Raw genomic sequence first — 20,626 nt, forward strand, 5'->3', positions numbered from 1 at the left:
ACGTTAACCCTTAGAAACATCGGGAGGCGTCATATCAGATAATCTATTCTATTCCAAAACTACATCTACCGGTTTCGCAATTCAGAAACCCGAATAAGTTTCCAACTGATGTTACGTTTTAGCATGATGAGCTACCATCTCATCAGAACAGACTGGTTTGAAAGTGAGTAGATGATTATTATCCAAACCGGTGAACAGACAAACGTGGTCCCTTAGAAAAGCCAGCTAGATTATAACATGATATGACGCCCTTAAATTTTTTGTAAGGATTCGTGAGATATAAAGGACACGTAACACAACCGCAGTCTATTCCAGAGGTAATGTATAGAAAAAGAGCTGATCTCTTCGAAATTTTCATAGAAACATTCTATATTTCAGGAAATAAACTTGTGATGCACTGTTTGGAACCTTTGGTGTAGTAATAAATATTACTGGAATTTTTTCCCAACACCAAATCGTTATTTTTAACATCTCGACACGTGTTTCGATCACCAAGTGATCATCTTCAAAGAGGAAGATTAAACAGTTTAATCTTCCTTATACTGTTTAATATTCCTCTTTGAAGACGATCACTTGGTGATCGAAACACGTGTCGAGGTGTTAAAAATAACAATTTGGTGTTGGGAAAAAACTCCAGTAATTTTCAGGAAATAAATTTGAAAACGAACTTCTCTCCATTGAAACTGAAATTGGTAGGGCTCTGTCGGCCACAAGTGATGCAATATCGCCTCTAAAATTATATAATTACTGAAAAGTATACCTTCATTGGTAAAAAATGATTCCTTTCTATTTTTATCCGATATTGATATCTTGTCTCGCTCAAAAGCTTAGAGAGGGGAGGCTATGTAAGTCCGCACTGTATAGTCAATGCCACATATATCCCCAAACGAATCAAGAAGTTAAAGGATTATAAGTTTGTGCTAGAACTTTCCAACCCTTTAATTTTGAAAGGGTGTAATTTTTTATCGCGGACAACCCCACTTGACGGTTTCCGGCAATATATCAATGCTGAAACATTGTTTGCATAGTGTGCGTGTCACTTGAGTGGAAAATTGGCCTCGCTAGACGATACATTGGTAGACATTTCGGAGTCTGGTTTGTGTTGTTTTAATTCATACATTATTTCATGGTCTATATTTCTACTGCTGAGTATTTATTTTTAAAATAATTTCAAATCTCACAAGTTTTTCCGGAGTTGCCTGAAAATGTGTTACGAAATGAATATCTTGCGCGAAAACTGCTTTAGTTATGTTAAATAAATTTCAGGAACTTCTACTGGGTAATATTTTTAACATCTATCAATACTATTATGAATGTGAAAGTGTATGAGGATGTATGTATGTTTGATGCTCTTTCACGCCTCACCGACTAAACGGATTTAGGCTATAATTTACAAAGGTCTTGTGTGATTTTGGTCATTTTATAACGATAAGCATTAAGTAAGTCGGAAAAATTCTTGGTCCCTGAGAGCTATCTTGGCATGCGCTGCCTATACGGTTGGAGTTACATGCAGATAATGTACCGTAAGATTGTTTATCTTAAATAGTTCTGAATGGAAGTCTGATATAGCATAGGGTGAAGTGGGGTAATTGCATACTTGGGGCAAATGTGTACTCATTTGAAAAAAGGAGGAAAAACTGAAGCTAGCTGCTATCTAGTGGAAGCCTGTAGTTCAGTGATCACTTCTCAGATGGCTGCACCTATGTCCAGATAATAAGGCTTTATCAATGTGCCTCTATTTCGTCAGGTGTTTTTTTTTTGTTATGAATCACATTTCGTAGACTTCTGTTTACAGTGCTGCAGGATCACCATTTTCAGCTAGATTTGATTAGTTCTTGGATAAATCACTTGAAGGTAAGTTGTTTTCTTCATTAATGGCTGCAGATTAGTTAAATTAATGTTTACCTGTACATAATGTTGGGGTATACATTTACCCCGGTTTGTTTTCAGTCACGGGGTATGTGTACTACAGTACACATTTACCCCAAGCAAAATTTACATAGAATACACATTCCCACTCCTTATTAGACTTTTCAATCTTATTAGGGCTTATATTTTTGTTCCCAAATGTTTGATTGACCTCCTCACAATAAATTAATTGATTCTGTTTGTTTTCAGGAAGAAGATGCCTCGAAAATATGTTGCAATGAATATTTCTGAGAAGTACAGCACTGAGTTACTGTACTTGAAGACATTCGTCGAGGTACTATGACTGCCCACAGAGCGCACCAGCTTTATGGCATTCCGAGGATGACGTTGTATTCAAGGCTTAACGGTACTAGAGGTAAGGAAAAAGGTTGTGTTCGAGGTAGAACGACTGCGATTCCAGCAGCTGAAGAAGAAAAACTCGCTTCGGCTTTGAAGACAATGGAAAAATGTGGTTTCGGTTTGTCAAGAAAGGAAGTGTTGGAAATAGTGAAGTTGTATATTGAGTCAAACAAAATGAAAACCCCTTTTACTGACAACCGCCCAGGCGAAGACTGGTTCCTTAATTTCAAAGCTCGTCATAGGTCATCAATAAAAAAACCTGAACCCCTGGAATATGTAAGGAAAAAGATGACCGATCCGTTTGTAGTGGGAGAATATTTTGACTTGTTGGAAGGACTTTTGACCCAATATAAATTTTCCTCCTACAACATGGGTTAGCAGAGTTGCTGGAGGTCTCACTCAAATTTTCTATTCTCATTTTGGCCAGGACTTGCCACTATAATTCCTTTTTTTTTACCTTCCAAGATACAAATTTTGACATGTTCTTTTCAATTTTGCTATTAAAGACGTTTTTTACCTTTTACTCCTATGCTTTGTAGTTTGTTTTCACCTTTTTAAACTGTGCCAATTAAGAGAGGACAGAAGGTGGGCAACAAAAAAGTGCATAGCTTCCACTGGAAAATTCGGAAATAAAAAAATCATATACAGAATTTTATGTCCTTAACTGCTCTTTTGTACACATTTGCCCCAACAGCAAAACAACTGAATTGTATAGAATTTCCATGCGGCGTACACATTTACCCCAACTTGTGGGGCAATTGTGTACTTCGGAGGTGGTTTTGAAAAAATAGCAATACAACCATGAAAAAAATAGTTTTTTAAAATTCTTTGGGTGATTTGTAATCTAGAGAAACGCCGCTAAAAGATGAAATAAAAAAAATAAAATTATGAATAACCTCCTCCCCACCAGAGGCCGAAGAAGTTGAATTTCGTCAAAACAGGTACGCAATTACCCCACTTCACCCTATATCTACCTCTTACGTGGTAGCCACTATATGCAAAATACTGACCCATAAATACAATTGAATTGGATACTTATTTTATAATGCTCATTTTAGAATATCTATCAAATTCTTATAAAAATTGATACAATTGTCATTTTGAGTATTTAATATAGATAAACTTTGTCTGTTACACTAAGTATTTTGGACGAATCGTTTAAAAGTTATCACGATAAGATTAACTTGACGCAACGCAGTAAGCCATTACGCATCTACTGTAAGACGACGGGGGGCGATGCGCGTGGGTATGCCATCGCCAAGAACGCAAGCAGACGTGTGAGGGCAGACGTCGTTGACAGTTGTGTTAGTTTTTCGAATTTCTTTATAGGTAATATAATTTGATTCTCGAAGCTTTTCATTACTTAGTGCAGTTGGCATATTTTTTTAGTTATTGTATTTTGAAAGTAAAAATATAAATGCCTAGTTGTTGACTAGAAGCTACTGAACCTAGAATCTTGAAATATGCAGGTAGGTTATTTGTATCAAGAAAGGGAATCAGGAATGTTCACTCCCAAGAGGAAAAAATAGGGGTTCAAAGATTGTATTGAATATCGTCAGTTCTGAAGTTGGAAACCTGAAGGTTAGAGTTAAAAAAAAGTATGGTAACTATTTGTTTAAAATGGTCTGTCACGAAACTTAATGTGACAAAACAAATTTTACACCGGCAAAGCCGCAGGCAACAACTAGTATATCCATATAAAAATACCTTTGAGGTCCAATAGGTAATAGGTTGTTTAAAAATTTAGTTTGTTTTCATGAGTCTATTTTAAATTGTGAATATTTATTCAATTCAATCGAAATAAGGGCCATTTGAATCAGTGCACTTTTGCCAACGAAAGACAAGAAAACTAATTCCGCCAGCATTAAAATTGTGTGCTTGAGATTTGATGAAGTCAAAAAAGGCTGTTTTGCTTGATCCTCATTGGTGAAATTTCTACCGCTGAGAAAGCTATCGAAGTGCTCGAAAACATGGCAGTTGGTTGGCGAGAGGTTTGTGGAGTATTTGTGGTGGAAATTCGATACTCATTTCGTTCAATTTTCGAACGGTGATTTGGGAAACATGCGAACGGTTGTTGTCGTGAAGCAGGATCGGACTTCTTTTGTTTTTTGATATAGTTATGCTTTTGGAAAGTGCCTGGGTGGCTCATCGGTGTTCAAGCACTGTCTTATCCTGAATGTCTCTTGTCGTCTTAGGGAATCCACTATTTGTCACACGTGACGATCCGATCCAAAAAAAGGTTCGTTTTCGTTGCGCAAAAGCAAAGAACAGACAACTATATCAACCTTTCAAATCGTGTAGCATTCACTTTTCGAGCTTTTTGACGTTTATAATATATTTTACACCACATGGGAACCGACGCCAAGTTCTTCCACCATCCCACCATTTGTGATGGGTCATTCTCCACCAGGATCCTCCAATCCTCTTCTTGATTAAATTTAGTTCGACGACTTCGGGGCTCATCATCGAGGCTGAAATCTCCAGAACCAAATTTTGCAAACCAAGTCGAACAGTGCGTTTATTAACACTATCATTGTCAAATTTTCGGCAGCGCTTTGGATCAATTGGCCGAAAATCGCTCAACGACATCATATAGTAATGAACTGAAAAGAGACATAAAATTGAACATCAGTGTATCGAGTTCAAAATTATCTATCGATCAGCATATACCATAACACAGTAGAATAAATATGACGGTAAAACGGACAAAACATTTGAAACAATTTAATATTACTCAAAGTGAATTAAAAATAACCAGCATTTTTTTAACTTGAAAACTTCTCTAGAAATAAAGCACTCGAACTCATATGGATTGAAACTGTTCATTGAAAATATTTGCTTTTGCAATAATTTCAAAGAATCATTTTCAGCAAAATATCAGATACAAAAATAGATATTTGAACACTGATATCCTTTCAAAACTTTTGAAAGATCATAAAACAAAAATAACATATTCTAATATTGACCAAAATATTCATGAGAAGGATGTAATTAAGGAAATACAAGTATTCTACTAAAATCTCGAAAGTTGTAAACCGGACATAAATATATATTGACACGTATTGGTATCAGCTAAAAAAAATTCGGCTCCAAACTGAATTTTGAAATCAAGGAACACAAACATCACAATTGTGGAAAAAACCAATCTCTCCTAGACCTATTTTTGGCACTCTCAAAGGCCAAAAAAACCAATACATAGAAATGAACCGGCAGCAAACTAGTTCACGTGGACTGTATTTGGCGGTTCGTATTGGATAATTTTTACTAACCGAGTTTTATGATTAGCTGAAGAGTCATAAAATTAAATTTGAAGTCATGTTACGGTGACAAATAGAAATTGGGAATGCGAGGATGGTTATCACCGTCGTTTTCAGTTCAGGAACTGATCGCGATCTGAGTGTTGAAATTCGATATTGGTGCAGTTATAATTTGTTGAAATTTTTGTTCTGTTTAAAATGTGATGTCCTTGGACAAGTACTAACAGTAATAACGACTGTGATAACAATGCAGACTTTTTCCAGTAGAGATTCCAATAGCGGTGGTGAACAATGCGAAAAAGAGATACCAGTGAATAAGATTCGAATGCATTTGAATATTGAAACACAGAGAGTATGTTTCCATGTGTATAAAAAGCAGCTACATCTCAAGTTTGGTTTCGAGAGAAACAAACTATTACAAACAACATCATTTTTGACCAAAATTTCTTTCTCAACTGTACGTAAAATAGTCCAAAACAAACATTATGAACGCAATCCGCGACTGTTACAAAAGCAATGAACTTGCTGCAACTGAAATCATAAGGAAGAAATTGAATATTTCCGGCCTTAATGTGAGCTGCTGTGACAAAACTCTTCATATTGGTGCAAATAAATTCATTATTGATTTAAATGACGACAGTGACAGTGAAACAGAGAATATGGAAGAGGAGTTATCAGAACCTTTCGAAGAAAGTTAGTGAAGTGTTTTTAAAGCGATCTATTGTAGATATATGTGAATAAGTAGTATTCTGAAGTATTTTCAATTATCACCCTGTTATTTGAATCTCTACTTTCCCACTCACCTATTGATTATTGAATAACGAAATTAGTCAGCTCCCTAACTATATTACATTTGCATTGCACTATATAGTTACATTTCAGAACATATAGAAGTTAATTTCGAATATTCAACATCCTATTTAAAACTGCTACACGTATTTCACTATTCGACCAATTTCTTTGACAGCGCTATATTTGTCGAATAAAAAGGCCACTGTTTTGAGTTGGAATTCACCTTTTTTTCACCTGCTACATCAACAAAAAGCTAGCATCTCTTAGCTACGTAGAATTAATTCAGAACATCAGCACAGAAAATGGGGAAAATCCAGCCACTTTGGAGATAAGGAATGTGACATTAAGGCACAACTTTGAAACCTCTTGTAATTTCGTCAAAATTTAGTTCGAGTCCCCTTCGGTAGTAACAAGAATTTAGCCTCTCTGGGAAATTGGAACAACTGAAGTTATATTTCAGTCTAAAGCAATTCCAGAGGGGCGGAGACCCTTTTGAAACTTCAGTTTCAACTCGATAATAATTTAATTAAATCGTAATGGGAGATATTCTAACTCGAAGTAAAAGAAAATATTAGTCGTTTTTACATGTTCTCAACCAATAGTGACTAGTGAATAGAAAATAACTATACACAATTTGATCAATGCTAAGTTTTTTATTAAGAATACTCTCAGAAACTACCATATAGAAATCAAAGGAGATTCTGTATGGAAATACGACATGTGTGTCATTTAAAAAACCATTGTGATCTAAAAGCTGTTTGCATTTTCAGAAAAATACATTACGTTAAAAATATATATTTGTAACAGAAAATAAACTCAGTCTGTACTGAAATAACAGTTATCATGCAACAACTTATGGTTGATGAAGTTAGTTACATTGAAACACTGGAATATTTCACCTCTCACTTTATCCAATTCATTTTAAATATGCATGTTTTCACATAATTGAATACTTTCATTCAATAACTTTTTTCCATGCACTCATAAACAATTATCTGACCTTATGATGGAATTTCTCTAGTTATCAAAATAGTTTTCAAAAAAGATAGTTATGTATAATCGCATTTATCTCAACCAGGCATGAAATGTGACACTTTGAACACTTACAATGGTTATATCTGAGCAGCCATATAAAATGAAAGAAATCGCTGAAAACAACTTACACAATAGGGAGGGGGAAAATTATGTAATAGCTATCTTGTTTTCACACAACCCCTCGCCCCCAGTCACCCCAATTTTATATTCTTAAAGGGCAACCTCCTACTTGTGATACCTTATCTAAAAGCTCTTAAGAAATCATCTTTAACCCTTTGTAGGGTACCATTGAAGAGCATTGAAGGTGCATTCGATGTAGTAAGTTTTGGTTTATTAATCAAAACACTATTTATTTAAATTAAAATTTCATTTTCAAGTATTAATTTAAGAAATGTTCAAAACCATTTTGGTTAGCATTGTATCATCAATATTAATACTCTCGAACATTTTACGCCTGTACTATTGTTGTTTATTTGTACCTGAAAACATTCGACTTAGTTGATAAGTAAGAGTAACAAAAAGGGGTGTTTGAAATATTCGTTTTTAAAAGGTATTTTTGTATTACATTTTTTCTTTAAGACGTGAAACGATACTCTTAAGGTCGATTTATATTAGTCGCTCAGGTCTCGGTTCGCTCACCGTTCGGTCACAATCAAGAATATGTATACTATTCACATTGAACGATCAACTTCCAGTCTGGTCAGAACATTATTTTTTATTAGTTAATATCAAAAATGTTAAAAAAGATCTCAAATGCTGATTTAGCTATTGTTGCTGTATGTTTGGATGATGAAGAGGAGAAAAACCGAAACGAAAACAAAAAACGCAAGACAATATGGGTACACGAAATTTTAAAAAAGCGAAAAACGGAGTGAAAATTTTTTACTTTGTGTAGAGGTCTTGCAGATGATGAAACTAATTTTTTTCAATATTTTCGTATGACCAAATATACTTTTCAATATATTTTAAATGAAATTTCAAGTGATATAGCGAAACAAAATAGTACATTTCGTGAGTCCATTTCACCAATAGAGAAATTAGCTGTTTGCTTAAGGTAAGTCAAAACACAAAATTATTTTTACAAAATAAACTCATGCAGTACATGCATGATTATTATTAATCATATTATTATGTTGATTTTAATTTTTAGTCGTTTGAATCTTCTAAAAAAAATTCTGTTTAGGTAGTAATAATTTTGTTAATACATCATTATTACACAAAACGAACTACATTATGAACTTAACAAAAAATAACATAATTAAAAACTTGGTTTTACCTAAAGAGGTGTATTAGGTGAAAAATGTTCGTAGTAAGAGGATGCGGAGGATAGGGGTGTAGGTACTGATGTTTGCGTACATGAGGAATTTGATTGAGGATGGCTTTGATTTACATAATTACTATTGAAACCTGTTGTAGTAGACTGGAAATTTCGAAGAGGAAGAGAACTATTATAGTCCGATGCTGAATATGTTTCAAAATGATGATATTGAGTTGAGGCCGGAAACAAATATTTTCGTTCGATTTCTGATACTACATTAAAAATGGTAGTTTTTAGTGTATGGAAATCCGCTGGTGTGAAGGAGCGTACAGTGGCCGTAATACTGTAAAACAATAAATCTATGGAGTCTTTTTCTTTTGATTCTTCAATACTTTTTTGACTTAATAAATAATTCATGAGTGTTGAACTCGCAGATTCTGTGTTTGAAGGATTTTTTCTGGATATTCTTTTTTTTTAATGTTTATTTGAACGACTTCTCTGGGCGCTGCAGGAACATCATTTGTCTCAGCTTCAGCCTAAGCCTCAGCCTGCTCTTCATCGTTACCGTCAATATTCTCCTCATCTGTTCCATCGTGTATTTGTAGTGACGATACCCGGGCCTTATCCATCATGTGCGCAACAAAAACGTCATTTCATCCTCGTACCTCCACTTTTTCTTCTTCTTGGCGGCTTGACCAGTCGTACTTCCATTCGCCTTAAATATTTTTCTAAATTGAGATTTCAGTGACTCCCATCTTTGCTTGCATTTATCAGCTGCAAATAATGAAAAAATGATATCTAATAATAAACTTTTATTATTATTATGAGAGGTAAATTTGTCGGAGTAATAAAAGTAAATTTGAATAGATTAAAAATCATTTCACCATTTTCCTAAACAACCAATAAATCAATTATTCTTATTTCGTTTCAGATATTTAGCAACAGGAGACTCACTACGAACTATTGACTTTAGTTATGCATACCGACGCCAACCAAAGAGAAATGGAAAGCGATCGCCAATGATTTTTGGCACTTGTGGAATTTCCCTAATTGTTTAGGGGCGCTAGACGGTAAACATATCGAAATAGTGGCCCCTCCAAATAGTGGATCGAATTTTTTTAATTACAAGCGCACCTTTCGGTAGTGTTGTTGGCACTAGTTGACACGGAATACAAATTTATTGCCGTTGACATAGGATCGTACGACAAAAATAGCGATGAGGCAATATTTGCTACTTCAAAGTTAGGAAAAGCCCTAGAAAACTAGACACTCCAGAGGAACACTAGACTCTAGGAACACTAGAACACTTGACATTCCAGAAGACGTGGCGCTTCCTGGAACTGACATTCTGGCACCATATGTAATAATAGGGGATTCGGCATTTCCTTTGAAAAGGAATATTATGAGACCATATCCTGAACCTCAAACTATTGTCAATATGGAAAAACATGTTTTTAATTACCGTCTCTGCCGCGCTCGCCGTATAGTGGAAAACAGCTTTGGAATTTTAGCTCAAAAGTTTCGTCTTTATTTTAGAAAATTGCATTTAAATCCAGGAAATGTCGAGAAAATTATTTTAACTACATGTATTTTACATAATTTGTTGCGGGATTGTGCATCATTTAACTGTGGTTCAGCTGATACGTCAGATGGAAGTAAAGAAGAGCAGTCTCAGTTCTTTTCTTTGCCAAATCAAGGAGGCAATGCTGGCGAAGATGCTTTTCAATGTAGGGAAATATTTAAACAGTTTTTTAACACGGAAGCTGGAAAAGTTCCATGGCAAATAAATAAAATATAAATTGATCTTATTATACTTGTATGGATACGTATCTACATCATAATTATTTTTGCATTAAAGAAACTCCAATATATTTACCTGTTTCAATTAATTTCTCTGCAATTTCCCTCCATATTCTATTTTCCAGTGCTGTGTCAAAGCGTAATTTGTCGCCCATATTGTATAATTCTTCATGATTCCTAACCAATTCTATTAATTTTTCATCCATTTTCCCTAACTAACTCAAAGAAACACAAGTTATTCAGGGGAAAAATGGACACCGACTGAGTGTCATTTGTACATACTAGCACAACGGTTCGCTCACGGTCCGTTCAAAATATCCGTGGAAAGAAAGACCACGATCAATGAGCATGAGCGTACCGTGAGCGAAGCGCCAAGTATGAATAGTCTCGTTTGAAAGCAAGTAATAATATTTGACCGCGGCTTGAGTAGAGTGTGAGCTGAGCGTGACCTGAACTATAATGTGAATAGACCTTTACTATCGATACATTTGATTTATATTTCGATACATTGCCCACGAGAAACAGAATTTTTATCTGCAACAATCATGTATGATACAGTTGAACGTGTGGAGATCATTTTTATTTATGGTAGAGAAGATCAGTGTTTGTTAAGATCAACTGAAGTATTTAACCAGAGGCACCCAGAGAGAAATGTGACTCACGTGTACATTCCCCAACTAGTACTACTAGTAGAACCAAGATTATTGACGAAGTAACGCAAATTGAAGTACTCGGGACAGTTTTCAATGAATCATACTTTATCGACTTGTCAGGCAGATACCACAACCGGATTATCCCGCGAATCTATAAGAAAAGTACTCAAATTACATAAATTTCATTCGTATAAGATACAAATCCTTCAAGAACTTTATGACGATGACCCCGACAGAAGAATTGAGTTTTATGAAATTATGACAGCTAAAATTATCGCAGAACCTCAGCTCATCAAAAATATTTTTGTCAGTGACGACTACACTTTTTATTTAAATGGGCACGCAAATGAACAAAACTATTGTTATTAGAGTGACGAGAACTCACGACTATTTAGAGAGGAGCACACGCAATACCCCGAAAAAGTTAATGTTTGGGATGGTATATTGGTAGATGCAATTATTGGTACATTATTCATAGAAGGAAATTTAAATGGCGAAATGTGTGCTCACTGTCGAACCTCCGATAGTTTATGAATTAGAGAATCAGAGAGACATACACGGGAATTTAACTTTAGAAGAAAACTTATTACATTTTCAACAGGATGGGACACCTCCTCGTTATGTAGTTCCAGTTAGACAATGGTTAGATAATGTTTATGATAATCAATGGATTGCAAAGAGAGATCCTATTGAATGGCCTCCTAGATCCCCTGATCTATCTCCTCTTGATTTCTTCCTCTGGGGTCACCTAAAATTTGTTGTTTTTAAGACGCAACCTGACTCAATACAGTAACTGGAGGAAAGAATAATCCAAGAATGCCGAGTAATTTCCAGAGAAATATTTGCCAATGTACGTCAAGAGTTAGAAAATATACTCTATTATTGTCTTGCCAAGAATGAAAATCATTTTGAACATTTCTCAAATTATTATTGGAAAATATAAATTTAATTTAATTTAGATAAGGTATCACAAGTAGGGGATTGCCATTTAAGACTATAAAGTTGGGGTGAGTGGGAGCGTGGGGGTAAGTGAAAACAGGTTAGCTATTACATCATTTTGTTTCCCCCTTCCTATTATGGAAGTTGTTTTCTGCGATTTCTTATATTCAATTTGGTTGCTCAGATATAGGCATTGTATATCTGTATATCTAATTTTCATCATGGTGTCACGAATTCTAGATCCAATGATCAATATTTTCGTGAAACATTGGTCTAGTAAAAGTTGATGCGATATACACAGATTCATCAGGCGGTCGTTAAAATTGGTTATACAGTGTGTCCGCAAAGTATGGAATAAATTCGATATTTCCAAAACCAAAGATCCTTTTACAAAAACCTGAAACATATCGATTTTCAATTTTAATATTCTACATTCTATATAATAATGATGTAGATATTGTACTTAAAAATAAAAAATAATTCGTAAAGTCCTAGGTAGTAGTCATCACACCACTCGCCTCAGCAATCTACAGTATTGATTAGATAAAAACATAATAAAATCGTTGGTGTGATGTTCGCTACCTAGGATCTTCCGGATTATTTTTTAGTTTTCTCTACATTATCCTTATCATGTTTATCACTTTTTTTTTAAATAAAATAGTTTAACATGAATTTTTTCTTTACTTATTTTGTTTTCAAGTTTTCAGTTTTTAATTTTTTTACTCAATGCCATACAGTTCTCGGCACGTTTTAACCTTATACCTTAACTTGGGTGGTGTGAAGCTAACGACGTATCATTTTTAGCCATACTAACGCCACACAGTCCTCGACACGATACAAAATCTTGACTTGGGTGGAAGATCCATGCTTGTTTCCCGATTCTGAGTTGACAAATTTTTTTGTATAGATTATATTGGATTTGCATCTTTTTCATAGTGTACTACAATAGTACTAGTCAAGCCCTGTCATTTGATACCCATATTGAGGTAGCTGTGAAAAAATATGTAATCCGTCATTTTGCAGTTGCGACCATTTTGAATTAGCATTTTTTCAAAGTGTTCTACTATTCTACTAGTCAGGCTCTGTCTTCTGATACTGATATGGAAGTAGTTTTGAAAAAATATGCAACCCGCCATTTTGTAGCTGCGGCCATCTTGGATTTACAATGATACAGAGTTTATTAAATTGTCTTGTTATTAAAACTAACTGAGTAAACCAAATTTTAGATCAATCTGTCAATAGGAGGGGGGTCAAACTTCAATTGCTCAATTTGACCCAAATAAACAAGACAAGGTAAATAAATCCGTTCAAAAAAACGGCCTCGATGTGGTGAAAATTGGATATAATTGATAATCGGGAATAGACTATCGCTTGTGTGATAGGATATGAAGGAATGAAGATATCCCTAGATATATATGATGGAACTGACTTATTCTAATAGAAATACATTATTACCCATTTGAATAACAGTATATTGTGAGATTATCACTAAACAGTTTACAAAATCGCGACATGTGTTTCACTATTATACAACAAATAGCTTCTTCAGGTATGTTTAATATCCCATCGAAAATGTCTGAAAAAGCTTTCCTATAGTGAAATATGTGTCACGATGAAAATCTCCGAATAAAATGTTATGATAATCCGTTTTATTATCATCCACCAACGGTTTCTATTTGAAATGTTGCTCTCGAGAAGAGTCGGACTCACAGAACTTTAAATACGGTTTTTTATGGCTGGTTCATCATGTTTTCACATATCGATACATACTTTATTTGCCATGATTTCAGTTTGATATCTGATTCTTCTGGTTTTATTAGCAGCCCTGTGTAAATTAAGTAAATTCTTAGTTCATCAAAGCTTTTTTGTAAATAATTGAACATTTCTGTAACCTTGAAACTGTGGAACCACCCTAAAAAAGTCTTTGGAAGTGCCTGAAGAAACTTTTCTCGTCATCTCTTTGTTTCTTTCTATAATTTGGTAATTTCCAGGAAATCTAAAGAAATGAACTTTGAATGTTCAAGCCAGGCAGAATGGGCTGACGACTATTAAAAATCAACTACCCCACTGGCTAATACCACGAACGGCGTTGGATTATATCCGACAGGCGTCAGTCAGTGAAGGAATCTTCACAGAGAATTTCCTGCATATGCAATTGGCAATACAACTGAGAGGGTCGACCTTCGATTTTGGAACGGGCACACTTGCAGACCGGTCTCGTGCTCCTTAGCCACTCGTCAGTGCAAGATAGTGGCCATCATAGACCTAAAGTCAATCATATTCCATAATTGAAAATCGAAATTCTTTCAGGGTATTTAATTCCTCGTCTTAAGTTGGAGCAAACAACAAAAATGTCACTCCATCTAGTGGACGAGGTACTAACCAACTGCATATCCGAAATTTGCCCGATTCCTCTGAATAAGGAAGAAAAACTTTGTTTATTTGCCAGTCTTCAATCATAGCCCACTGACTAATAAGAAACTTTTTCGCTTCAAGACGAGGAATGAAATACTCTGAAAGAATTTATATTATCAATTATGGAATATCATTGACTTTAGGTCGATGGTGGCCACTATCTTGCACTGTCGAGAGGCTAAGGAGCCCGAAATCGGTCTGCAGGTGTGCCCGTTCCAAAATTGAAGGTCGATATTGCCAATTCCATATGCAGGAAATATTCTGTGAAGATTCCTGCATATGCAGGATTATATCCGACGCCTGCCGAATATAATCCAACGCCGTTCGTGGTATTAGCCAGTGGAGTAGTTCTTTTTTGATAGGCGTCAGTCCATTCAACCTACTGCGAAGGTATATCCGAGACTGGCTTGAACCTTTTAAGTTCATTTCTTTAGATTTGTTTATTGTTAGTCTTCAAGCATAGCCCATTGACTAATAAGAAAAAATTTCAAGGAACTCAAATAATATTCTGAGTAGGATTTGTTTTATTGACTGATCTTTAAAAAGTTTGATCAATGGTGATTATCATAATTTCAGTAACTATTTCGTTAATATAAATCATTTTAACTTTTTCTAGTGCCTGTCAGGTATGAAACGTGTGAGATCATAATCTGACACCCAGGGAGCATTGAAAAGCTGAATTTATTATGTCCTGGCGTCCAGCTCGACATTTCCGATTCAATTTATAACTTCGCCTCACCCTGATATAGCTTTATCATGAAATAGTAAAGAACCTTTTATCACATGGACTTTTACGGGAAACATATTCATCACACGAAATGTTTTGCCTTCTAGGCGTGACTGTAAAAGGATAAGGGTCATGGAATTGTTGATGATACGAGATTATCTTCTGCCGAAGAAACAAAGGTTACTTGAAAAGCAACATAAAATTGTTTGTAAACGGCAGAGATAGATATAAGTTGATCAATTATCGAGGGCTGAATGAAATATATTTTTTACTCTACTAATTTATTCATTGCATGCTGCAAAGATTTCTAAAGAGTTTCTTGAATGTTGAAATCATAATTCATCATTGCGAAACTCATCTGAAATATTTTTTTTTATTATTTATCAGTTCCAGTCATCACCCTCAAGATAGCACAAATTTCCTTACTTCAGATGATAAATGTCGTATTTTATTCCATTTTTACATGAACGTTTTCAAGATGTTTTTTTGAAGAAGATCCGCGCTTATTGTGTATCTGTGTCAAATTTACATGAACATGCCGATATGGCATTTGGAAGTTTAAACTGATCTAATTTTTGAATTTCATTTATCCATCAGAACACGAGTATATCCCTAGATAAACTTTCCAATTTTTATCTGACTATTATTTATAATTTTGGAAGCTATTTAATGCCATTTATTTCATATAATTTTTTCACAAATTAACATCATACTAGTCGGTTCCCATAAGGAATTGCTTACTAAATAATAGCATATAAATATAAAATATATATAGGTACTTAGTTTACAGTTGGTTGACTAGCGATGTTCCAAGTTTTCGGCTCTACAATGTTCTGGTAGAATGTCAAAAAAAGCATTACTATTTTCTATATTCAGATTGTTCCCTATTTCGACTTTTTTTATTAATGATTCCACTTCTAATGCTTGACTTGCTACAAATGAGCAGTATTAAAGAGATAAATATTACTGGAGTTTTTTCCCAACACCAAAATGTTATTTTAACATCTCGACACATGTTTCGACCACCAAGTGATCATCTTCAAGAGGAAGATCAAACTGTTTGATTCGATAGTAGGCAATTTCATTGAAATCAAAAACAATAAGAGACGTACAGTTAACGCATCTCGAGTGCCGTCTCTGCATGTCAAGGCACGATAGATTTTAACAATGAAATCCTGTTGTTGAAAAATGCGAGTTTCATTTACGTACTCTGTTCATATATTCGAACAATGTTTCTTTTATAAGTGCACTTTCAAACAAATATTATCGTTGCCATTTTTCGTTATTGAGGTAAAAAAATTAATTTGAGAACTGATATTATGTTCTTATATCTATGCATTCGGCCAAGAATATTTTAGGAAATAATCTTTAGGAATACCCAAAAAGGATCCCAGATAAATGTTGACTTTTTCAAACTCAAATTTTATTTTTGAGAAATACTAATCAATCAACCAGAAATAGATAAAACGACTCGTCTTACAGACTTATGGTTTCATAATGCTGGTTGCTCTCAACGTTTCGATAAATAACAAAGTTCTCATTAAAAAATTTAAATTTATCGATGAAATTATGAGGTCTTAGTATATTACTTTCGATAAAACCTGTACATATTCAGTTTATTTCTATCCCTCATTGAGCTATTGATTGTTTCAGAAGTTTTGTCCATTATTATGAGTCTATTTCAAACCGTAATATATCAGTGAATATTTATTGAATTAAATCGAAGTGAGTGTCATTTGAATCTGTGCACTTTTACCAACGTAACACAAGTGGATTATTTCCGTCGGCATAAACATTGGGTACTCTGAATTCGACAAAATCGACGTAGGCCATTTTTGCCTGCTCCTGATTGGCTGAGGTTCTACCGGTGAGAAAGTTATCGAAGTACTTGTAAAATGAAAGGCAAGAGGTCTGGGGAATATGGTGGTTGAGGCAGAACTTCGACGCTGAATTCGGTTCATTTTCGGACAGTGATTTGTGAAACGTGCGGACGGGCATTGTCGTGAAGCAGGATCAGACCTCTTCTGTTCAACTGTTGACCAGTGCCTGCTGCTGCAGGTATTTCGTTAACTTTCTCACAATAGGACTCTGTTGTGATGGTTTGTCCCGGTTGCAGAAAGTTATATAGTGAATCACATCAACCGCTGAGAACCATACAGTAACCAGGGTCTTTTGGGGGGTTTTCGCGTTGGAGAAGTGCCTGGGTGGCTCATCAGATTCCAACCACTCTCCTGAACAACTCCTGTTACACTGCCATCCCACGTACCATTTGCGATGGGTTATTATCCACCAGGGTCCTCAAATCCTCGTCCTGGATTACTGCAGGTCGGCCACTTTGGGGCTCATTTTCGAGGTTAAAATCTCCGGAATAAAATTTCACAAACCAACGTCGAACAGTGCGTTCATCAACACTGTCACTGCCAAATGCCTCGTTAATTTTTCGGGCTGTTTCGGCAGCGCTTTGGTTCAATTTGAATTCGTAGAGAAAAATTGATCGAAAATCTTTGAATAAAATCATGTAGTAATGTGTAGTATCCTGGCAGTAATATTCGGATATGCGGTTGGTTACCTCGTTCACGATGGGGCGATGACAAACTAGTTGTTTGTTGTCCGCTTCAGCCTAGTTCGAGAAATGATACTCTGAAGGAACTCAATTTTCAATTACCGGAAATCATCGACTTTATGTTGATGATAGTCACTACCTTCAGTGAAGAATTCTGCACTGGCACCTGTCGGATATGATTCAACGTCCTTCGTAGTATTAGACAGGGGAGTAGTTGTTTTATGATATGTGTCAGTCCATTAACCTACAGTGTAGGGAGTTGAGGCTGGCAAGAACGAATTGTTCCATTAGTTGATTTGATTTATAGCCAGTCTTCAAGTATACCCACTGACTATATGTTAAAATTTGGAAAAAAAATGAACATCATCAATGTACAGAGTACAAATTCTCTATTGATCAGTGGAATAAATATGTATTGACATATGAAGCTACAAAAACACATGACATTAAAACGGACAAAACTTTTGAAACAACCTAATACTAATAAATTAAGGACGAAGATTGCCATATGAATATCATATTCAGTTCCTATGAACGGTTAGAGACACTTCGCAACCACATAAATCCAAAAAGTAACATTTTTGAAATGAACATATTTTCATCTTTCTAGGAGTGCCGAATCATTCAGTGCCTATATTGAGTCAATGCCTTGGATTGTGGTACCATTCCAACAAACTGCAGTGAGAGCGGAATTAGCTCAACTCTACGGAATACGAGGTATTCCGACATTGCTGCTATTGGACAGCAACGGCCATATAATAACTATGGACGCCAGAACTGAGTTGGCTGAAGATCCTTTGGCACAGGTAATGAAATAATTATCAAGAAATCATCAGTCACTATTGAAAAAATTCCAATACCTTCGCTGAAACATTATGTATATTGAGGAACATTAAAAAATTTTTGTCAAAATCTTTTTTTGCAGTACTTTCCTTGGAAACCGAGACCTGTAAATATTTTAACTGAACGATATTTAACAAAACTATATGATTATCCAGCAGTAGTCCTTTTTGTAGGTGAGTATAATGAACTACGTAGTTAACTAACCTAGTAATTACATATAAAAAATGTGTTGTTTTTTCCTACTAGGAAAAATAATTGATGAGTTTCAAAAAATACAGTGAAGATATCACTTTAGATCAACGTTGGAATGATCCCTATCAGATGAGCAAAGTACTAAAAACATTGACATAAATATACTGTATCAACAGGAATGACTTCCTTTACATTATAAACGTACTTGAACTGAGTTTTCGTGGATTGGCAATCATGATACTGTAGTTCAACAACTGATTGGTATCAAGCTTCGAAGAATGAATAAACGCCTTGGAGTGAGCCAATCCTGAAAGATTTTACCAGAATGTTCAATCTTTGTTTAGCAATGTCTGAAGCGATGCCAATGACAGGTTCTGGTTCGATGAAGCTGCTTGTAGCACCCTCCTTTGCAAGGGATACGGCAACATCATTGCCTTCCAGGCCAGTATGGTCAGAAATCCAGACCAGATGAACACAGTACTACAGACATTGACATAAATATACTGTATCAACAGGAGCTCCTTTACATTATAAGCGTACTTGAACTGACTTTTCGTGAATTGGCAATCATGATACGATTTGAAAGGGTGATCCGAATTCGAAAGTATACCAAACCCGTCCAGGGTGAAAATTTGAAAACAAAATCAAGCAGAGAATTAAGCAAATCACTCTATATACTATTCGAGATGTTTTTAGGAAATTCGAAAATTGTTTATATCAATGTTAAACATCGTTACCTTTCATATTTCTATTCATTATATTCTTTGCTGTTTTTCAAATCAATTCAACAATTCAAATAACTTCATTGATTGGTTTCTTTACATGAATGGTCTTGTCTTCTACACAGTAGGAACGTTCACCTACCCAGAAGGTAAATGCCTGCCGTAAATTCGTAATTCGACAGACATTTATGGAAATTACAACACGGAGGATAGTCTTGCAGATGTTTTTCGTTCAACCAGCAACAGTATCGCAGTAAAATTAATCAGGTCACTTTCGAGATATTACACTTCGTTACTGCAGGAAGGATCCGAACCAAGTAACACTGTGCCTAGGACTCGATTGACATCAAATATGGCCCGACTGAATGTTTGAAACCTTCGTTGGAAAGAAAAATTTGTTAACTAGTAACAGCTCCATCTCATGCACAATGCTTTGAAAGCGGAGAAGAAACATCCCATGTACGAATACTCTAACATAAATCAAAACAAATTTCTTGCTAATATCCTTACTCTACTAGGCGGAAACAACTGGTATACAGATAGGTCGAAACCCGAATTTGGGGGGGGGGTCTGGAGCGAGGAAAAATCTTCATTTCAGTTGTCCGCTCCGTCAGTACACATCAGTCTTCCAGGTTGAAGTGTATCCAATCTAGCAATATGCAAGGAACATTAATTCGAGTCCCCAAACAAAATGAGTGGATCAGTAATATATCTATAGGAGTTCTCGCTCATTCTTTATAGAAAAACACGTGCAAATTTGCGTAGGTTGATTCTGGACCTTTTTGGACCTCCAATCGGAACCTTGTGGAATACCCAACTCAAGGTAGGTGTGACGTAGTCGTCCCCACTTCCCCACAGAAGCCACCGTGCGTATAGCGGGAAATTCAAATCCAGTAGAGGAGCAAAGCAACTCCGAGCTCACTTCAAGATCATGCATCGTAGGTAAGTGTTTCAGAGAGATACTTTCAACGACCCGGATTCTATTATATCGATAAGTTTTTTTAATTTAATTTCACTCAGTTGCCGATGATCACTAGGACCACATGACTGGTTCGCGACAAGGGGGAAGAAACGGACAAGTCAGGTAGCTCCCAAGAAGCAGGAAAAAACTAATCATTTGGTTGGTACCAAATGTGTTAACAACAAATACTAATACTAAAGT

At 35.4% G+C, this 20,626-nt stretch overlaps 1 protein-coding gene across 1 annotated transcript in view; it reads left to right on the forward strand.

Moving 5' to 3' along the window:
• Window positions 1–20,626, forward strand: part of LOC111509202 (nucleoredoxin) — a 60,488-nt gene that overhangs the window by 37,783 nt on the left and 2,079 nt on the right. The window contains exons 6-7 of the mRNA XM_074184228.1: window positions 18,318–18,513; window positions 18,633–18,723. Coding sequence (XP_074040329.1) covers window positions 18,318–18,513; window positions 18,633–18,723 — 287 coding nt within the window. The remainder of the gene's footprint in view (window positions 1–18,317; window positions 18,514–18,632; window positions 18,724–20,626) is intronic.

Source organism: Leptinotarsa decemlineata, unplaced genomic scaffold (genome assembly GCF_025532065.1).
Source record: "Leptinotarsa decemlineata unplaced genomic scaffold, Ldec_3_MD MMD2_tig00026354_RagTag_RagTag, whole genome shotgun sequence".
Classification (NCBI taxonomy): domain Eukaryota; kingdom Metazoa; phylum Arthropoda; class Insecta; order Coleoptera; family Chrysomelidae; genus Leptinotarsa; species Leptinotarsa decemlineata.